This window comes from Pantherophis guttatus, chromosome 2 (genome assembly GCF_059756535.1).
Source record: "Pantherophis guttatus breed Tessera chromosome 2, ASM5975653v1, whole genome shotgun sequence".
In the NCBI taxonomy this organism is placed as follows: Eukaryota; Metazoa; Chordata; class Lepidosauria; order Squamata; family Colubridae; genus Pantherophis; species Pantherophis guttatus.
Window position 1 is genome coordinate 72399976 of NC_142064.1, and position 19370 is coordinate 72419345.

A 19370-nucleotide genomic window follows, 5' to 3' on the forward strand; every position below is an offset into this window, starting at 1 on the left:
ATTACTTACATGATTGGCTTACTGAACATAAATCATAGCCTATTTTTTTTTTCATAACTATAGGTCTGGTTTTGTAGCACCATGGACACATTAATTCAATTTACATAGAAATTAAGATGCTTAGATTTTGGTTTTTAGAAATACGAAATTACAAAAGGAAACGATACACCAGAAATATGACAGTATTGTAGTGATTTCTGTCTTTCAGGGACATAGCAAGAAGCAACATTTCAACCATGTTATGCTTCTGATTTGCCAGGTCATTTTGGCTTTTTGGAAATAAAAGAGTATGCAAATGGATACTTCACTGTGGTAATTTTTGCCTTCCAGAAGGAAGCATTCTCTTTTTATATAGTTAATCAGTGTTCCCAAATGCGAAGTAGACTTAGGTCTCAGAATTGAACTTGGTGAGAAAAGAGAAATTACTCAGCACAGAAAAAAGTGGCTGAATTAGCAGAGCAATGTTATGTTTGGACAAGAGACAAGAGGAGGTGGTGGATGTATGTGCTCTTCCCCTTTCTCCTCAACTTAAATGTTTTTTCCACTTTGCAACAAGCTTTTGAGACAGCTGAAACAAGTCACCAGCTCATTAGTTGTCTTTCCCTCAGATTACGCTTATTTCAGCATTTCTCATAATCCTGCGGAATGAAATATTTTGGCAATATACTATTTTCATTGTGGTAGCAGAGGACTGCCAATATCCTGAAAGAGAAGAGCCCTGCTGTAAAATCAGAAAGAATAATAAATATGAACACATTTGCAAAAAAATGGATAATAGGGAAAAGCAGCACAGTTAAACCTTAAATAATTTATTTTCTCTTACATCAGAAGACTCTGAGTATCTCTCTGAATACATTAGAAAAGATGAAGTTCTTCATAAGTTTTCTTCATGGAAACACCTCCAGTCCTTTGTTCCCGGAAGTGTATAAAGCTAATGCTTGGTAATACTGAAGAAAATCTAAAAGCAATTTACATTTGAGTTATATTATAAATCTTGATGTATTTACTTGTCATTTTTGCCCACCTAATTGATGCTTCAATTTGCAGGTGAGCAGCTATATGAAATAAATGAATAAATAAAGTAAAAGAAATCATTTACAGTTACTATTTCAATCATTAAAAAACGCTAAATGATGAAGCCATTACAGGTATTTCATAAGGAAAAGTATGAAGTATATTTCAAATTTAGGCAAATTTTATTGCTGGCAATCTGTTTTAAGTAATGTGTGGCAATTCATGATAAAAACTAGATTTGAATATGTAGCTTTGCCCATAAAGCAGCATAAGATACTAATAAGGAATATATGTGAAGGGATGTGATTAATGCAGGGGACTCTTGTTTTGTTTTTTGCTTTGTTTTCAACAAAACATTGAGTTTTGAAGATGAAAAATTAAGCAAGTTAGATTGTTAACCTTATGTTTCTCTGTATGGAACTCTTGCAATATTATATAGTGACAGGAAGGCTAACTAGAAGTTATATTTCATTAATTAAACTACTCTCCAGTATTATGTTCTGAAAATATAAAAAGAGTATTTCCTGCTAGAGTTGAATATGCTTGTCCATTTAATTACACTGAAATAAATGAACATATTTTGCTTGTTCACTATAAATCACTATAAATCTTCGTCGTTTAATTTCACGGTTCTGATTTAGATGTCAGCCGATCAGTTAACATCTTGTTTCCTTAATCTTTTTTCTTTGATTTCCCCTGATTTCTAAATATGTTTTATTCTTGGCTCTTTAAAAATATATGCCCTGAAGGATATTAGTATCCTTCTTTACTTGGTTCCATTTCTATTGGCATCATATGAGTTTATTTGAAAGTGCTTTCCATGGTTGTATTTATTTCTTTATTGATCATTAAATATATATGGCAAAATGAAAATAAAATTTAGGTTGGTTGTGCCTTTATTGGTTGATAGTATTGGCTATTTGTGATTTTTTTCTTAATATAGTTATTAATATGTAAATTGTTAATGTTATAGTATGATATTTCAAGTACATGCATTATTTGCTTTTCTCTGAATATTAGTGAATATTTTCTGGATTAATATAATAATATTGCTATTTCAGAATTGAGTTTGAAGCATGCTTTTATTTAGTTTTTAGTTTAGTCCGTGAATCTTATTCAAGCATATAATGTATACTTGCACAGTAATTTCATGTTGTATTCAATTGGATAGCATTAAAATTAGATGGAGAGAAATTGAGTTGAATATTTTAATTTTCAGGGGCCCAGAAGATGTAATAAATGATTGCAAACTACGTTTTATAGAAGAAATATACAAGATTGAAAAACCAGGAGCATATCCATTGACATTTGCAGATGGAGAGTTCAAAAGTAGGTCTGCCTATGAAAGGTTTCCCATTTTTGAATAGTATTTTAAACATATTAAAAGAAATATATTTGATTAATATATTGTTCAAATACATATACAATTCATAGAAATAACTTTATATTACAGTGTGATTTTAGATATTTGTAGAGAAAGATATATGTAGAGAAAATCAAAAGACAATGATTTATTGTCTGCAAAGGTTTGCACATTTATACTGTCACTGCCATATATTTAAACTCTGCTTATTCAGCCAACCTCTTTTGCTAATAATTGTCTTTTATAGGCCCAAGGTGGCACTAGACAGTAATCTTAACGACCTTTCTTCAGTCCTGATTACTGTAGTAAATTACTGCTTGATTGAATTTATAGGAAAGAAAAGAAATTATAGGAGGAAGAGGACATATTGAAAGAATGCTCAGATGGCTTGGGCAGCCTTTCTTCAACAGACGTTTTTCTAGGAGACATAATCAAGAGCCCGAGTAGCTCTCTTCCACTTGCCCAAAGAACCATCTTTTCCCCAGGTCCTTAGTGAGGAAGGAAACAGATTTTAGATAGATGAAAAACTGTCTACCAGGAACTTCAATGTGATTTGACTTTCCAGGCAGCAGCTTCAAAGGAATCCGTTTGGTCTGGTGGTTAAAGCATCAGGCAAATCAAGAGGAGACTGTGATTTCTAGTCCCACTTTAGGCATAAAAGGTGGCTGGGGGACTTTGGGCCAGACATTTTGTCTCAGCCCAACCCATTCACAGGCTTGTTGTGGGAAAAACGAGGAGCAAAGATTAGGTATGTTGGTTGCCTCAAATTATTTATATAAAAAAATAAAGGTGGGATAAAAATCTAATAATAATAAATACCTAATATTCTTCTCCTATTTTCCCCACATCAACCTTGTGAGGTGAGTCAGACTGAGCAGAGAGAGTGATCCAAAGTTACCTAGCCAGCTTTCAGGATTAGAACTCAACAGTCTCCTGGTTTCTATCTTGGTGCCTCCTAAGTCAGTATTATCTTCCAGTTACTTCAAAGAAAGAGGCCTTTTAGTGTCTCCTTAGACCAGATACTGGTTGAAATCAAGAGGAAGATATTCTTTCTTCGCCAGTATAAAACCACAAATGCAAGGAATTCAGATGGCTGAACTGAATTGCCACCTAAAGAAGCAGTTATGCACCAGCAGCAGTCTAGTGACTAACACTTCTCTGCCATGTTTACAGGTTTACAGATCCAATTGTCATAAGTTATCAAGATCCCTTACTGGAAGGCAAGTTTTACCTAGTCTTCCAGTATTGATTTTTCATCTCTACAGAAGCCTGGGTTCTTTGCTTGCTTTATATATATTGGACCATGTGTCCCTGTAGTTTAAAATTTTTCTACAGGCATTTTCTACAGGAAATTAGTAAGACAATATGCATTTTTAGCAATATGATAACTTTTTGTCTGACTTTGTATTTATGTGCATCAAGACATTAAAAATGTGTGATCCATCTCTCTGCGCAAATGTATTCTGTCCAGTAACAAATGGTAAACACTTCATAGTTCATGATCTTGAATGAATGACTGTGTGGTAGCTTGCAATTGCTTGCTTTTAAATTTGTTTTCCTGGTGGCTGTCACCACAGGAAGCCAAGCTAGGGAATCATTGTATTTGCTTTTTCAGAAGCAAAAAAGATTTTAAGAATCTGGACTCATACATGTGTATTAATATTTTCAATATTTGTTGGTTTATATAATTAATTTTCTGTGCAGCTGGTGTTCAAGACCCTTTTTAATCATCTTATTTCCTTTGCTCTTTCTTTCTTTTCTTCTTTGCAGGGAAGAGTGGTCCTGAATGTAAACATTGCAGAGCTGACCCAGATAAAGAATGCCGATTTTGTTCTTGTTATTTATGTGGGGGAAAACAGGATGCACACATGCAACTTCTCTGTGATGAGTGTAATATGGCTTACCACATATATTGCCTGAACCCACCACTAAGCAAAATACCAGAAGATGAGGACTGGTAAGAAACACACACACACACACACACACACACACACACACACACACACACACACACACAGAGAGAGAGAGAGAGAGAGAGAGAGAGAGAGTGGCAGACAGACAGAGACACAGACAGACAGACAAACAGACACAATTAAAATTCATAGAGGCTGTTATTTCTAATAGTGTTTCTAGTGCTAAAAGAATGGGAAAAATCATTTTTCCTATACACTTTAAACACCAGATGAAACCCTCATTTATAAACGTTTAAGCTTTTAGCTTCAGAAATTTTTGGAGTTCATCTTGTTTGTGATATTAGATATTGAAACCATTGTATAGTAACCATAAGCTTATTGTATAGTAAGTTGATTGCTCCTGTTTCTTGTAATTTATAGATGTGAAAATTCAAATCTTTGCTTTACCCTGTTGTAAAGCAATTCTACTCAGAATTGAAAGAGTTCGTTTGTTCATAACCTTCAGCTCTGTGATTTACTTAGCTACTTCTGACAGGAACCAAATAGAAACTGTGTTTACCAGGAGATTGTTTGCAGTTCATTCCAAATGTTCAGAAATTCAAAATAATTGTAGTCTTTTAGGAATTACAGTCTTTAGAAGCTAAATTTGGAATATCATACAATTTTTGTAGAATGAAGAATTTTGCAAGTATTTGCTGAGATAGTAGGTTTTTTTGTTCTTCTGCTTATTGTAGAGAATATCCAGGAGTTGTTGAGCATAAAACCTGCCTATTAGGGTAACTATCATTTAACAGTTCTTGCTCAAAATCAAGGCTTAATTATCTTGGACAGTGTAATTGTTATATTGTTCACTTAGCCAGCTGCTACCAAATGTGATATTCAGATGCTTATCCTAAACCTGCAGCTGCAGGAGAGAGTAATTATCACAGCTTCCCTCATATAATTCCTACATTGGAGAAATATATCAGACTTGTCCTAATTTGTTTTTTTTTTCTTACATGCTGTAATGATAATAACATGGGATCATGGTTTAATTTTGCATTTTATAGAACACAGTGTCAAATCCAAGTTTAAAGCCAAGAGAGAAGCAGCGAATTATGTCTAATTTTGCCCTGTTTATTTCAAGATCAAACCCCTCATACAATATTTTGGGAGAAATATATGGTATGATTAGAAGAACAGCCCCACCTAATATATTGGAGGAAATGCTCCCCTGTGATGACATGATTGCAGTCTAGGTGCTTGGCAACAAGTTTGCATGAATGACAGGTTGCAGTGCCCCATGATCACATGGTTGCCATCTGTTACCTACTCTAGCAGCTTCCCCAGAAAGTCAGTGGGGAATCTGTCAGGAAAAGGTCGCAAGTCACTGGGATAAGTTTGCACTGTGAAGCAGTATATAAGTCTAAGTGCTATTGCTATTAGCCACCTACCTGGCTGCCAGTCTAGGACTTGCAACTTTTCGTTGGCTTCCTCACTGACTTTGGTTATGGAAGCCAGCAGGAAGTTCCCTCATGTAAGAACCGTAGGCTTCAGTTAATGAAGGCAACAGACACTGGCGATATTGCCAACATTAAGTGATCTGGTCACTCTTTATGACTGCATCAGTTAGTGGTAGAAATTCCAGTCCCAACTGTCATCATAAGCCAAATTATCTACTGTAGTTCTTGAACTGAGTCGTTGGAGGTTTAATTAGTTATGAAGTTTGCTGGATGATTTTGAGTCAATTTGCAAATCTAATCTCTGTTACATGCTACTATGGTGATAAAATTATAGCCACCATGAACGAAAAATGCAATAAATAAACAATAACCATAGCATTAAAAGAAGAAAGGGGTTTACAAGAAGTTTTAAGAAATGTAAACATGAAATATAAACCCACAAGGGGTTGTGTTTCAGATGCATATTGCATAAAATTCATATATTGGCATTATTTGTATTTTATTTATAGTTTAATAGATTTTAAAATAATTAATATTCTAGGTATTGTCCTTCCTGTAAAAATGATTCTAACGAAGTTGTAAAAGCTGGGGAAAAGCTCAAACAAAGCAAAAAGAAAGCAAAGATGCCATCTGCCTACACTGACAGCCAACGTGATTGGGGCAAGGTAAATAACATTTAGATACCTTTGTATGTATTCTCTCTAAACATTTATTTATTTCCTCACTTACAAACTTCAAACAGTTTCAAGAATCTAAAAAATGTTTTAAAAAATAACTGTTTCTTAATGTCTTCCATAGCTTCATAATCCAAGTATGAAATGTAATTCCCACATAAAATAAACCCCAGAAACAAAAACTCAAGACAAGTTACCTGAAGTCACTATTAGCTGCTACTTCACCCATCTCAAACATAACATTTTTGATTCAGTTTAAACATCATACTAAAATATAATTTTTAGTAAACATAGTATGGAATTGAAATCATGAATAGGAGTTGAAACTAATGATGCTTTAGAGTCTGCTTTTTTTCTCCCTAGAGCTGGATCGAGAGCATCCAGAATGGGTAGTAGCTCTATGTTCTGCATGTAGACTGAGCACGTGATCTTCATTTGCATTCCTGGTCACTCCTCCCTCACCTGGTGCTTCCCCAGTTCAGCTCAATCTGCATTGCAAACAGATGTGATCGAAGAGCGGCTTCGCCTTTTTTTTTCTGTGATCATCTAATCGTGAGATTGACAATAATAATTAATTGGAAGATCGCTTCAGTGATCAGACCGCTAGCTGGTGTCCTGGCTAGCGGTCTCGTTCCGGCTTCAAAGCCGAAGTTTCCGCCACCACACGGCAGCGGTAGGGCCTCAGTGGCATCAATCAGAGCCGGGGGGCCAGGCATTCCTGCCAGACAGCGGAGGAGGAATCAATCCCTGCCCAGATTGCTTGGGCACACTGTGAAGCGGCGGGAGTGCGTGGGAATGCTAATTAGAGCCGCAGCAGCCTCAGCTCTTCGCAAGCGGCTTGCCTTTATTAAACGGGGGTAATGGCGTCGCGTACGCCTTCCACCAGCCAGCAGGCTCAGAAAGGGGACAAGAGGGCGTGCCCTACTTCCTTCCCGGGCCAAAAACAAGGGGCTTACAGCCAGAGAGCTTCAGCCAAAGGGGCAACTACCAGGCAGCCACTTCAAGTGGCAAGAAGAGCTCCAAATTGGCCGAAAAAGATGCAGAAAGGTGTCAAAAGGCCTTGGAAAGAGAGTTGGCTAAGCTCCAGAAGGCTAAAGAAAGCCAGGAGTGAAGTGAAAACCCCAGAGGAGGGACAGAATTTTTCCGCCCTCAGGAGCCATTGGATCCCACAAATGATCCAGCTCAATTGCAGCCTGCCTCTTATGAGGTCTGGTTGCCAGAGGGCGCCAGGGAGCCCTCCTCTCCTACCTTAGGAGAGGTTTTGGATAGGGCAGAGGCCTTTGCATTTGCAAATCCCAATTTGCCTGCAACAATGTTTCCACAGTTATCCACCTCAGGCCCCAGGACTTCCTTTACTCCGACTGCAGCGGGGATCCACCCACAGGAAGAAACTATGTTAGCAATGCCTGCACAGTTGCAGCAACTGATTTCTAAGACTATTACTCAAGGAATAGCTATTGGTTTACAACAAAGGGACCAACCTTCTCCAGGGGTTCCAATCCATCAGCCTCCAGGCTTGCAATCTAATCTGCAAGAGAATTGGATAGTGCCTCAAAGTATTCCATCTGTGGCTCATTCAATTAGAAGTGGAGACTCCTTGGCTGAGGAAAAGGACCTGATGGCCCTTTCTGAGGATGAAGGGAAAGATTCAGAACCTTCCCCCTTTACAGGCCTTTTCAAGCTGGATCTTTTAAAACCCTTGCTTCGCAAAGCCATATCCATTACAAGCATGGAGTCTGAGACAGTCACAGAACCTGACCCCAACCCAGGGGGTTCTGGTCATTTGCTCTTTACAGAGCCAGCAGTTGAGGCTGAGGTGGTACCATCGCCCAAACTATTTTTAGACATAGTTAAACGGCAATGGCATAATCCAGGGGCAGGACTACCCTCTTCCAGAACTGAACAAAAGCTATACAATATAGCTCCAGATTTGGCTGACATTTTGCAGGTACCCACGGTGGACAAGCCAGTGGCAGCACTGACATCGGTTGCTCTGATTCCAACAGATGCAATGGACTGTCTGAGACCTGATGACAAGAAAACTGAGGTGTCATTTCGTAAGTCCCATCAGACGGCTGCTTGGGCAGTAAAGCCTGCCACTTCGGCTTCATTCTTTAATTGCGCCTCCTTGGTCTGGCTTCGCCAGCTGCAGGAATGCATTCCACCAGAAGATCTGTACACCAAGATATAAATAAATTAATTGCGGCTGCTGAGTTCTCAGCTGATGCAACATTGAATGTGGCTAAGTTCGCTTCACGGTCCATAGCATCATCAATTGCCACTCATCACCTGTTCTGGCTTAAACACTGGCAGGCCGACAATAAAAACAAATGGAAATTAGCCTCAACTCCCTTTACGGGTGACAAATTATTTGGAGAAAGTCTGGATCCCATCCTAGTGGACACCAGAGGCAAGGGCAAAGCCATGCCTTTCCTTTATCGACAGGGGGAACCCAGATCTTTCCCTTATTATAGGAAACGGTCCTTTCAGATCCCTGACGATCAACACTTTCAATGACAGTACCCTAACCGACAGAAGAGACAACCTGACAGATCAGGCTTCAGGAGCCGAAATCAACCTCAGGACAAGCGGCCCTTTCAAGGGGCAGGAAGTCCTTACCACCGTGCAAAGTGACTCAGGACCGCACCACTCATAACTGGTCGGCTCAGCCTCCATTTCCAACAGTGGGAGGCCACACCTTCAGACACATGGGTTCTAAACACAATAAGATCAGGATTGGCGCTGGAATTTCTCTCCCCCCAACCTTCTTTCTCAGTTGCCCTATATCCAGGGACTCTTCCAGGCTGCGCCTGATGGAGAAAGCAATCCAGCATTTGCTGGAAATCCAGGCGATTGAGCCAGTTCCCCTAGAACAGCACAGACAGGGATTCTATTTGATCCTATTTGTGATCCAAAAGAATTTGGGGGGATGGAGGGCAATTTTAGATTTAAAGCACCTGAACCAGTGTCTGGAGTTCAAACAATTCAAAATGCAGTCTCTCAAATCAATACTAGATAGCACGCAGGAGGGCGACTTCCTCTCCTCAATAGACTTAACAGAAGCATACCTTCATGTTCTGATCAAACCAGCACACAGACAGTTCCTTTTGCCTATTCAGACAGACATTATCAGTACAGGGCTATGCCCTTCGGCCTCTCATCAGCACCAAGAGCCTTCACAAAGATTTTGGCAGCTCTGATGGACCATCTGCGCTCGGTCCCAATAAGAGTCCAATGCTATTTGGACAACATTTTAGTCCAGTCCTCTTCGGCCAATCAGGCGGAGAGGGATCTATGCACCGCACAATAAGAACTGTCCAGGACCGTGGTTTCTCCATAAACCACAGGAAGTCACCTTTCTCCAATGACCAATCTGCTCCATCTGGGAGCCCTAATAGATACGACAACATGCCAAGTCTCCCTCTCTCCGGAGAGGCACGACAGTGTACAACATCTAGTCAAGAACATTATGGCCATGAGGACAGTTCCTCTATCACTCCTGTCGCAGCTCCTTGGCAAAATGATGTCATGCATCACCATAGTTCCATGGACGCGACTACATGCCAGGACACTGCAATGGCTCCTATTGCCATTTCAAAGATCGGGCAGGAGCAACACTCAGGACAAGGTAAGACTCCCATCAAATGTGCGGCGTTCCTTACAGTGGTGGGCATCAACAGCACTCCACAAGGGTTGCCTGTTTAAGGAACCCGTCCGAGTCACCATCACGACCTACGCTAGCCTCTTCGGTTGGGGAGCACACAGCCAAAAGATGCTAGCCCAGGGCAGGTGGACCCAAGGGGACCTGACCCACAGGATCAATTGGCTGGAGCTCAGAGCGGTTCATCTGGCTCTCAAAGCCTTCGCGGGCTCAATCTCTGGTCGCCACGTGTTAGTCCTAACAGACAATGTGACAGCCAAAGCACACATCAACCGTCGAGGAGGGACACATTCCAGGTCCCTCAAGGCAGAAGCAGGTCAGCTGGGTCTCTGGGCAGAGCGGCACCTTCTGTCATTGAAGGCCGAGCACATCTCAGGGGTTCTGAATGTACAGGCAGACAGGCTCAGCAGGGAGACAGTGGATCAAGCGGAATGGCGGTTACATCCCTCGCTGTTTCAACAACTATCGGATCAATACGGGACTCTGGTCCTGGATCTGTTTGCATTCCAGGAAAATTCCCAGCTTTCTAGCTTCTTTAGCAGATACCGGACACAGGGAGCAGAAGGGCTAGATGCCTTCTGTTCCCCTTGGCCTCCACGTCTTCTGTACGCCTTTCCTCCTCTTCCCCTGATTCCAGCATTCACCAGGAAGCTGTTGGAGGAAAAGATGGAGGTGATCATCCTGGCTCCTCATTGGCCCAGGAGGCCCTGGTTCGCTGATCTGATGAGTCTATCGGTAGAACGGCCTTGGAGAATTCTGGATGACAGAATCCATCTAAGTCAAGGGGCCTTGATCCACCCACAACCCCAATGGCTATAACTGACCACCTGGCGATTGAGTGGCGGGCCCTGAGGAACAAACATTTCTCTCCCAGGGTTATTCACATCATTCAGGCATCCAGATGACAATCCACATCTAGAATACACAACACAACCTGGTGGTCTTTCTGCATATGGTGCTCCAGACTACAAATTGATCCATCGAGAGCCTCAGTGGCCCAGGTCCTGGAGTTGCTCCAGGAGGGGTTAGATAAAGGGTTGACACCCAACACCATCAAAAGACAGGTTGCAGCGTTGTCTTCTGTTGTATCCCTAGGAACACGGGAATCACTTTCTAGACATCCCACGGTATGCAGATTTCTTGGGGGGGGCACTAATTTGTGCCCTCCAGTCCATAGGTATCCCATCTGGGATCTGACTAAGGTCCTGCAAGCCCTCACTGGCAGCCCCTTTGAACCTTTATGGTCAGCCACACTGCATTTTCTAGCACTCAAGGTGGCGTTCCTCATTGCCATCACCTCAGCCTGCAGGATCTCAGAACTGGTTACCTTATCAATAAGACAGGACTTATGCATCTTTCACCAGGACAGGGTCGTACTGTGGCTGGACTCTTCTTTCATACCCAAGTTAACACTTGGTTTCACAGGGCGCAGGAGTTGGTCCTACCAAACTTTTGCCTGGAGCGTCGACAGGCCCTTGAACACAGGTTGCATGCCTTGGATGTCAGAAGGGCCCTCCATATTTATATCAAACATATGGCTTCATTCTGATGGACAGAATCATTATTTCTTTCATTCCAACCATCAACATTAGACAACAAGGTCACTCCTGCAACGGTGGGTCGGTGGTTGAGGGCCTGCATAGCCAAGGCGTTTGAGGTACAGGCCCTCCCAACTCCCAGCTGAATAAGGGTCCACTCAACCAGGAGTGTGGCTACCACAGCGGCATGGGTGACACAGGCCTCTGTTGAGGTGTGTCAAACGGCCACATGGTCCTTCCCCCCCACCATTCATTCGGCATTATAAGTTGGACACCTTCGCTTCAGCGGAAGTGGCCTTTGGGAGGAGGGTCATTGAGAAGGTCCATAACACTGGGGGGATGTAGGACCAGACGCTACCCACCCATTAAAGAGACAGGCTGGCTTTGGTATGTCCCACTCTGGATGCTCTTGATCCAGCTCTAGGGAGAATGGGCGTTGGTCCTACCTGAACGTCATTTCTAGTAGAGCTGGAAGAGAGCATCCAGCCTCACCCTTACTAAGCTCTGGTCCACAGTCTGGGGGGGCTCCTCTTTTACAGGACACAAGTCTATGCATCATTTGACCTTTGCCAAACTGGGGAAGCACCAGGCGAGGGAGTGACCAGGAATGCAAATGAAGATCACGTGCTCAGTCTACATGCAGAACATAGAGCTACTACCCACTCTGAATGCTCTCTTCCAGCTCTACTAGAAATGGTATTCAGGTAGGACCAACGCCTATTCCCTTCCATTTTGCTAGCAAAGTCAAATGAAGTTTGTTATTTTAGAGTAGTTTTTAAAAGTAACTATAATCATTTAAAAAATCTGGTTGCTGGCTATTATTTATTTTATTTTATTTATTTATGTCAAAGAACCCCAAATTATTTACAATAGCTTTTGATTATTTTAGATTACTATGTCATTTACAGTTCCAATTACATGAAAATAGATGTTTTGACTATTTTAGCATATTATTATTGTATTATTTAGTTTATTTCTCAAACATGAATATTGCAATGCTTTGTATGTGAATGATTTTGAAAAAGAATATTTCAGATATTCAGTTAGTTGAAAATACAACAGTGAAGATGGATAATATTTGATTTAAATTCTTAACTGGGTTCTAGTCAGTTTTTGGACGCAATTTAATAAACTTATTTTTCGGAGTATATGACGCACTGGAGTATAAGACGCAGCTTAGTTTTTGGGGAGGAAAATAGGAAAAGAAAATTTTCTTACCAGGTATTTATCTGGCTAGCATCCTTAGTCTGGTCAGCTTCAGCACATTAGTTTGCTGGTTTTTATCCCCTGCTTGGGGATAAAAAGCAGCTTCTAAAACACAACTGATCTTTGGAGAGAGAAACAGTTAGAAAAGCAGGCAAACCACGGAGATCCTTCACTCGCTAGCACCTCGTTAGGGCTGAAAAAAAACTTCACAGCTGAGAGTCGGTGGGAGCAGGCAAAGCTCTTCACTCGCTAGCACCTCGTTAGGGCTGTAAAAAAGCTTCATAGGGAGGGAGCAGGCAAAGCACAAAGTGCAGAGATTGCTTCACTCGCTAGCGCCTCGTTAGGACTGAAAAAAAGCTTTGAAAAAGCTACATTCAGAATATAAGAAGCACCCAAATTTTCAGCCTCTTTTAGGAGGGAAAAAAGTGTGTCTTATACTCTGAAAAATACGGTAGTAGTCCACATTTATCAATAATGATTGGGCCAGGACCACCCTCACTCAGTGATAATAAGGCATAAAGTCTTGTGATTATGCTGAATAACGACAGCCGTTCTGATAAACAATTTAATTTTCATGCTATCTTTTATGTGCTGCTAATAGGGAAGTTTGCTGATTTTATGTATAATTCATAGTAGCTGTTCTCCAAAGAAATGAGCAAAGTCAACTGCGATCATTTTTTTTTATTAAAGAGTTTTACAAGAGAAAAAACATTTTTACAAGAAAAATGTAAACTGTTTGCCATCTTTCCATATATGGATTGTACAATCACATTTACAAATTAACAACCTCTTTTAAAAAAAAAAAAACAGTTATGTAAACTCCAAGAACCTCTCCAGATTCTTTACACGTTTTCCCTTCTCTCCTCCCCTGACCCCCCACCCCCCCGGACTTCCCAGAGCAAATAAAGGATATAGCATCTAACAAACATATAGAAAGAAAAAAAAACTTTAACTCCCCGATCATTTTTCTTTCTTTTCTTTCTTTTTTTTTTTTTGATCAACAGTCTGGTTTCAAAACAGCTCTTGAATACCCTTATCTCAATAAGCTGTAAACTAAAACATTGCTTAAACCCGTATTTGTTCATAAATGTTCACAATTACTATGATTAATTGCTTGCTTTGTTCTCCTGATGATGGTAGGGCATGGCCTGTGTTGGCCGTACTAAGGAATGCACTATTGTTCCTTCTAACCATTATGGACCTATACCTGGTGTTCCTGTTGGAGCAACATGGAAATTTAGAGTGCAGGTATGTAGATATATTTTCTATCTATTGGTTTCTACTCTTGTTTCACCATTGTGTCATTTGCATGAGTGCATAAATCATTACTTGGGTTTTCATGTCGTATTTGAGGCCAGTTAATTCTTACATTGTAGTAGTAGCTGCTTTTGAATTTTTCCCATTGTGATTTCGGATTTATTGACAGGAACCCATCAGTATATTAGTATAAGATAATCTTTTGTGATGCTGGGTTAATATCTTTATTGTAAGATAAACTTTCGTCTTGGATAATTACCAAAAATACATTTACTGCTCTATGGACTCAGGTTTTAAAAAATGTCAGCATTATAATATATGACAAAATATTTTTGAAACTGGGAAGTGTTTTGAATACAATTCAATAGCTTTTGAGTATATTTGTTCAGGAAAACAAGATTAAAGTATTTTAATTAGATGCACTGATATTTTACTTATGCTATTAAAAATAGGAACATATTTTAAACTTGTTTATTTTAAAGGTGAGTGAAGCAGGTGTTCATAGACCTCATGTTGGTGGAATCCATGGACGTAGTAACGATGGAGCGTACTCTCTTGTGTTGGCTGGAGGATTTGAAGATGAAGTTGTAAGTTCTATATTCTGATTAATTTATGTATTGATGCTCTATTTGATTGTTTTATCTCATCCTATGTAAAGATACAAACATGCTGGTAAAAATGTTTTTTTAATGTTTAAAATGGATATATTTTTGTGTTAGCAAAATGACAGTGGGTCCCAGCATTCAGCTATACTGAGATTCTGACTGGAGAAGGAGAGAAAAATTATAGAGGTTTATTAAACTGACAGCTCGAATGATTCACCTTCGCCAGCCAGATCAGAATTGATGTTTAGCCAGAGGCAGGACATGATATTTCTTTCTGTTGCTAGGAGTTGTTTTTGGCAACAGAGATTAGTATTGGAGACTTAGAATGAAGCTGTAGTTACATTGTCATACTATAGAAAGGAAAACAGAATATGAGCAATAATTGTAAAAATGTAAAGCAAAGTTTGAATATCTAGGTAGTAGTTAATGTTGGAAGAGAAATTAAAGGAAGCAGGAAAGGGCACTAGTGTACAGAATACTTCTTTTTACAATGTATTCTTTTATTACACAAGATATTCTATTTTTTATTTCTGACCTTTGTACAGGGCTTATGCAATAATTGTAACAATAGAGGGAAAACATTTAAAAAGGAAGGCAGTTGGGTGATTTTGGGCCAATCATACTCTCTCAGTCCAATGTACTTTGCAGTGCTGTTTTGTGAAGAAAATGGGAGGAGGGAATATTTTATTTACCGGGGTCTTTAATCTTGGTAACTTTAAGACCTGTGGATGTCAACTCCTGGAATTCCTCAGCCAGTATGGCTGGCTGGGGAATTCTGGGAGTTGATGTCCACAGGTCTTAAAGTTGCCAGGGTTGAAGATAGCACTTTGAGCTGCACAAAATAAAGATGGGAAAGGTATCTAGCAAATGAAAAAAAAAAAAGTATTTCAGTGGTGCAACCAAAAATACATTCATATAATTTTATTTTGAACATTTACTAGCATTTTGGCTTTCATAAGTTGCTTATGAAATGTTATAAAACATTTCTATTTACTAGATAATTTATTAACAGCTTTTTATTGTGTAAATCCAGATTATCAACTGCTACAACGTTTGGTTGATTTAGTCAGGTACACCTGATAGCATTGAATTGGTGCTAACTGGCATGCTTTGATATTTAATTAATGCTTCTTTTTATTTATTATCCATGATTCGTGTTTGTATACAAAGTAGCTCAAGAAGATATAATGTACTTGTGTGTTTTGTGTAGGCCTATTTCCTTAGGCTTACAATTATACAGACAGTATACTAGTAATGTTGTTACAGACTCCTTTTAGTTTATTGGTATCATTTGCCATTAAATGCTGCTTAGTTATTACTGAGGTGATGTGAAAGTAAAATGCATTTTTACTGAATAGCTGATGCCAAAAATCAGAATACTTCAAAGGAAAAGAAAGGTGCATAAGCCTTCAAATATTTTTCTTTATTTCCCAAAACAACCACAGAAGAATAATAGCTCTCAAACAGATTTAATTCATGCTCATCACCCTTGAACCAGTTAAACTTTTAAGTCATCCTAAGTGCTTCATTAAATTATTTTGGAGGGGAGGATAGTTTATATCTTGTGGAAAGGATATAGCCAGGGAGAGAAAGATTAGTAATTTATCATATCTGTGAGGTCCAAATTCACTCAAAGCCATTCTACTCTATTTAAAATTGTTCAAACTCACCCTTCTTCTGAATGGATTTGCTATACCGTGTTGCCAAAATATATCAAGTACAGTAGTTGAACTTTTTTTAGAATAACAAACACAATACAGTATTTAAGCAGTTTATGGACATATTCACTATTTTTTACAGTATAGATGGAAAAGGTGCATTGATATATGTTGATGTCCTCCCCCCCCCAATTAATGATGTTCTTGGAAAGTTTTTGCAGGTCTTTTAATCCTGAAATTTGAGGATAATATACTTGACCTGAGAGAGGCATTTCCTATATCTTGGCATGTAGAAATATGTTATTAGATCCAGCTCTTTGCGACTAATTCAAATTTGCTGCATTCACATCTATCCTGGATATAGAACAGATATAATGGGAGAGTATGGAATGTAAAGATTTGGGTTGAAAAATTAAATTTATGCTCAGAATGAGAATGTTATCAGTATTCTCTTGCAGCACATGTAAATTGGTCCTTAGTTAATGCTTTTTGTGTTTTTAGATAGATGCATTTGTATGCAAACAGATATGAACATAACAACATACAAACACCTCCCCAAATATCTGTGGCAGCACCACATAAAGTGTTGGTATAGTTATATATGCACAGCTGTTATTGCATATACTCATTTTCATCTTCTACTTGTATATTTCAGACTATCCTCAATCATAATTTGACATTTTAAAGGATAATTTATCTTCTTATATAGGACCGAGGTGATGAATTTACTTACACTGGGAGTGGTGGAAGAGATCTTTCTGGCAATAAAAGAATTGGGGAACATTCATTTGATCAAACTTTAACACACATGAACAGGTGCTTTTAAAAATATTTTCCTATTTGTTTTTTAAGGAGCAAGCATTCATTTTTAAGGAGAAACTGCACTTTCAAACAGGTAGTCGTCCTAAGTCTGTTGCCTCTTATAGGTTGCTAAAGCATCTTAGAGCTCCCTTGGAAAATTAAAGTGCTGTGAGAAATCAAGATGCTAAGCAAAAGTGGATTGCAGCTTTTCCTGTAGAGGGGAAACATTTCTGCTTATTGTTACCTTGTTGATGAAAGGATAAAGCGGAACAGGTTACAGAGGGGGAAGACCTTTAATATTTAGTTTTAACAGCTGAGTAAAGTTAGGAGCCCTTCAGATTGTGGAACACCTGCATCTAGAGCAGGGGTCTGCAACCTTAAACACTCAAAGTGCCATTTGGACCCGTTTCCCCACAGAAAAGAAATCACTGGGAGCCACAAAACTTGGGTGGGCATGGCCAACTTGACATCATTCAGTCCCATCCAGTCACATGACTCCCCCACCCCCAGCCACACTTACCCAGGTTTTGTGGCTCCTGGTGTTTTCTGTGCCCTAGTAGCACAGCAGACTAAAGCACTGTTATTAACATCAGCTGCCTGCAATTACTGCAAGTTCAAATCTCACAAGGCTCAAGGTTGACTCAGCCTTCCATCCTTTCTAAGGTAGGTAAAATGAGGACCCGGATTGTGGGGGCAATAAGCTGACTTTGTATAAAATATACAAAAGTATGAAGGCTATTGCTTAACGCATTGTAAGCCGCCCTGAGTCTTCGGAGAAGGGCGGCACATAAATCAAATCAAATAAAAAAAACAAAAACACAGATACCTCTCTCTCGCTGTCTCTCTTTCTCTTTCTCTCTCTGTCTCTCTCTCTCTCTGTCTCATGTGTGTGTTCCCTCTTCAACCATTTCTAAAAGTGGTTGGCTGCTGCTGCTGTTGCCACCTCCATAACCTCCCCACTGCTCTCACAACGCCTTGCCAGCAGTTAAATTTAGCGCGCTTCACAATGGGGGAGACGGTATCCCCTCCTCCTCCTGGAGCCCATTACAATGCAGAGCATTGGCCACCGCCGGGCTGGACCAGTGTCTCAGGGCAGAGAGCAAGTCTCACACCTCCCCGAGTGACCAAGGTGCGTGTAGCACCAACAAGGGCTGGAAGAACCGCCTGTGAGATATGGCAAGTACAGGGGTGCTTCACTCCTGCTCTGGAATATGGAGCGGGTCTCCATCCCCTTCTCAGGCCAGGCAAGGAGTGACTGGGAGGGGAGGGCAAGGGGTGGGGTGGGGCCAGCCAGCGGTGGGTTCAGCAGACAGGGAGCCACAGCAGGGGGACGAAAGAGCTGCATGCGGCTTCGGAGCCGCAGGTTGCAGACACCCATCTGGAGGCTGAAGCTTTGAGTGCCTGAATGCAGCACTCTTATGTTTTTGTGAAGGAAGAAAAAGGAGGATCCATTCAGGCTTAAGATGGGCATACTGTTTCCATAGGAACAAACTTCTGTTGACTCAATAGTGATTCTATGCTTAACTAGCCTACTGTATGCTCTGCTGACTGTGGAGTATCAAATTGCAATGGTTTGGCATGTCATGATAATCCTAACTGATGGTCTAATACTTTAAGAAATATTCTGTTGTGTTGAAAGACTTTTAAAAAATTATTGTTTTCAGGGCCCTGGCTCTAAATTGTGATGCTCCATTGGATGACAAAAATGGAGCCGAGTCTAAAAATTGGAGAGCTGGGAAACCAGTTAGAGTTGTTCGCAGTTCAAAAGGTCGAAGGATCAGCAAATACGCACCAGAGGAAGGCAATAGATATGATGGCATATACAAGGTAAGTATTGTTCTTCTGTTTGTCTTGGGAAATATTAATAATAAAGTACTTTTTTTTTAACTGCAAAATATATTAATCTAAAAGGTGCATGTCTGTAATTTTTTGTGATTTCTGGATGTTACTAATGGCACATTTCGGGTATTCAGTGACCTTCTGATCTGTCATAGAGGGTTTAAAGAAAGCCCTTTGTGTGCACAGCTTTCTGTTCATGCAATTTTTGATTCAACACACTCTAGAAAGTATGCTCAGTTAAAATCAATTTATTGTACTGTTGTATTGATTGTCTATTATTTCAGCTTTTGCACAATGTATCTGAGGTGATGGAGGGAGAGAAAGAATTGATAATAAGTTGAATATATATATAATTCAATAATATGTGCATTTAAAAAAATGGATTTCTGTTTATAGCAT

General features: G+C 39.9%; 1 protein-coding gene across 2 annotated transcripts in view; it reads left to right on the top strand.

The window, feature by feature from the left end:
• The window catches only part of UHRF2 (ubiquitin like with PHD and ring finger domains 2), an 86449-nt gene that overhangs the window by 57399 nt on the left and 9680 nt on the right, over positions 1–19370 (top strand). For both annotated transcript variants that reach the window (XM_034410363.3, XM_034410364.3), the window contains exons 5-11: positions 2234–2343; positions 4148–4334; positions 6274–6397; positions 13952–14059; positions 14551–14655; positions 17041–17147; positions 18797–18959. In XM_034410363.3, coding sequence (XP_034266254.1) covers positions 2234–2343; positions 4148–4334; positions 6274–6397; positions 13952–14059; positions 14551–14655; positions 17041–17147; positions 18797–18959 — 904 coding nt within the window. The remainder of the gene's footprint in view (positions 1–2233; positions 2344–4147; positions 4335–6273; positions 6398–13951; positions 14060–14550; positions 14656–17040; positions 17148–18796; positions 18960–19370) is intronic.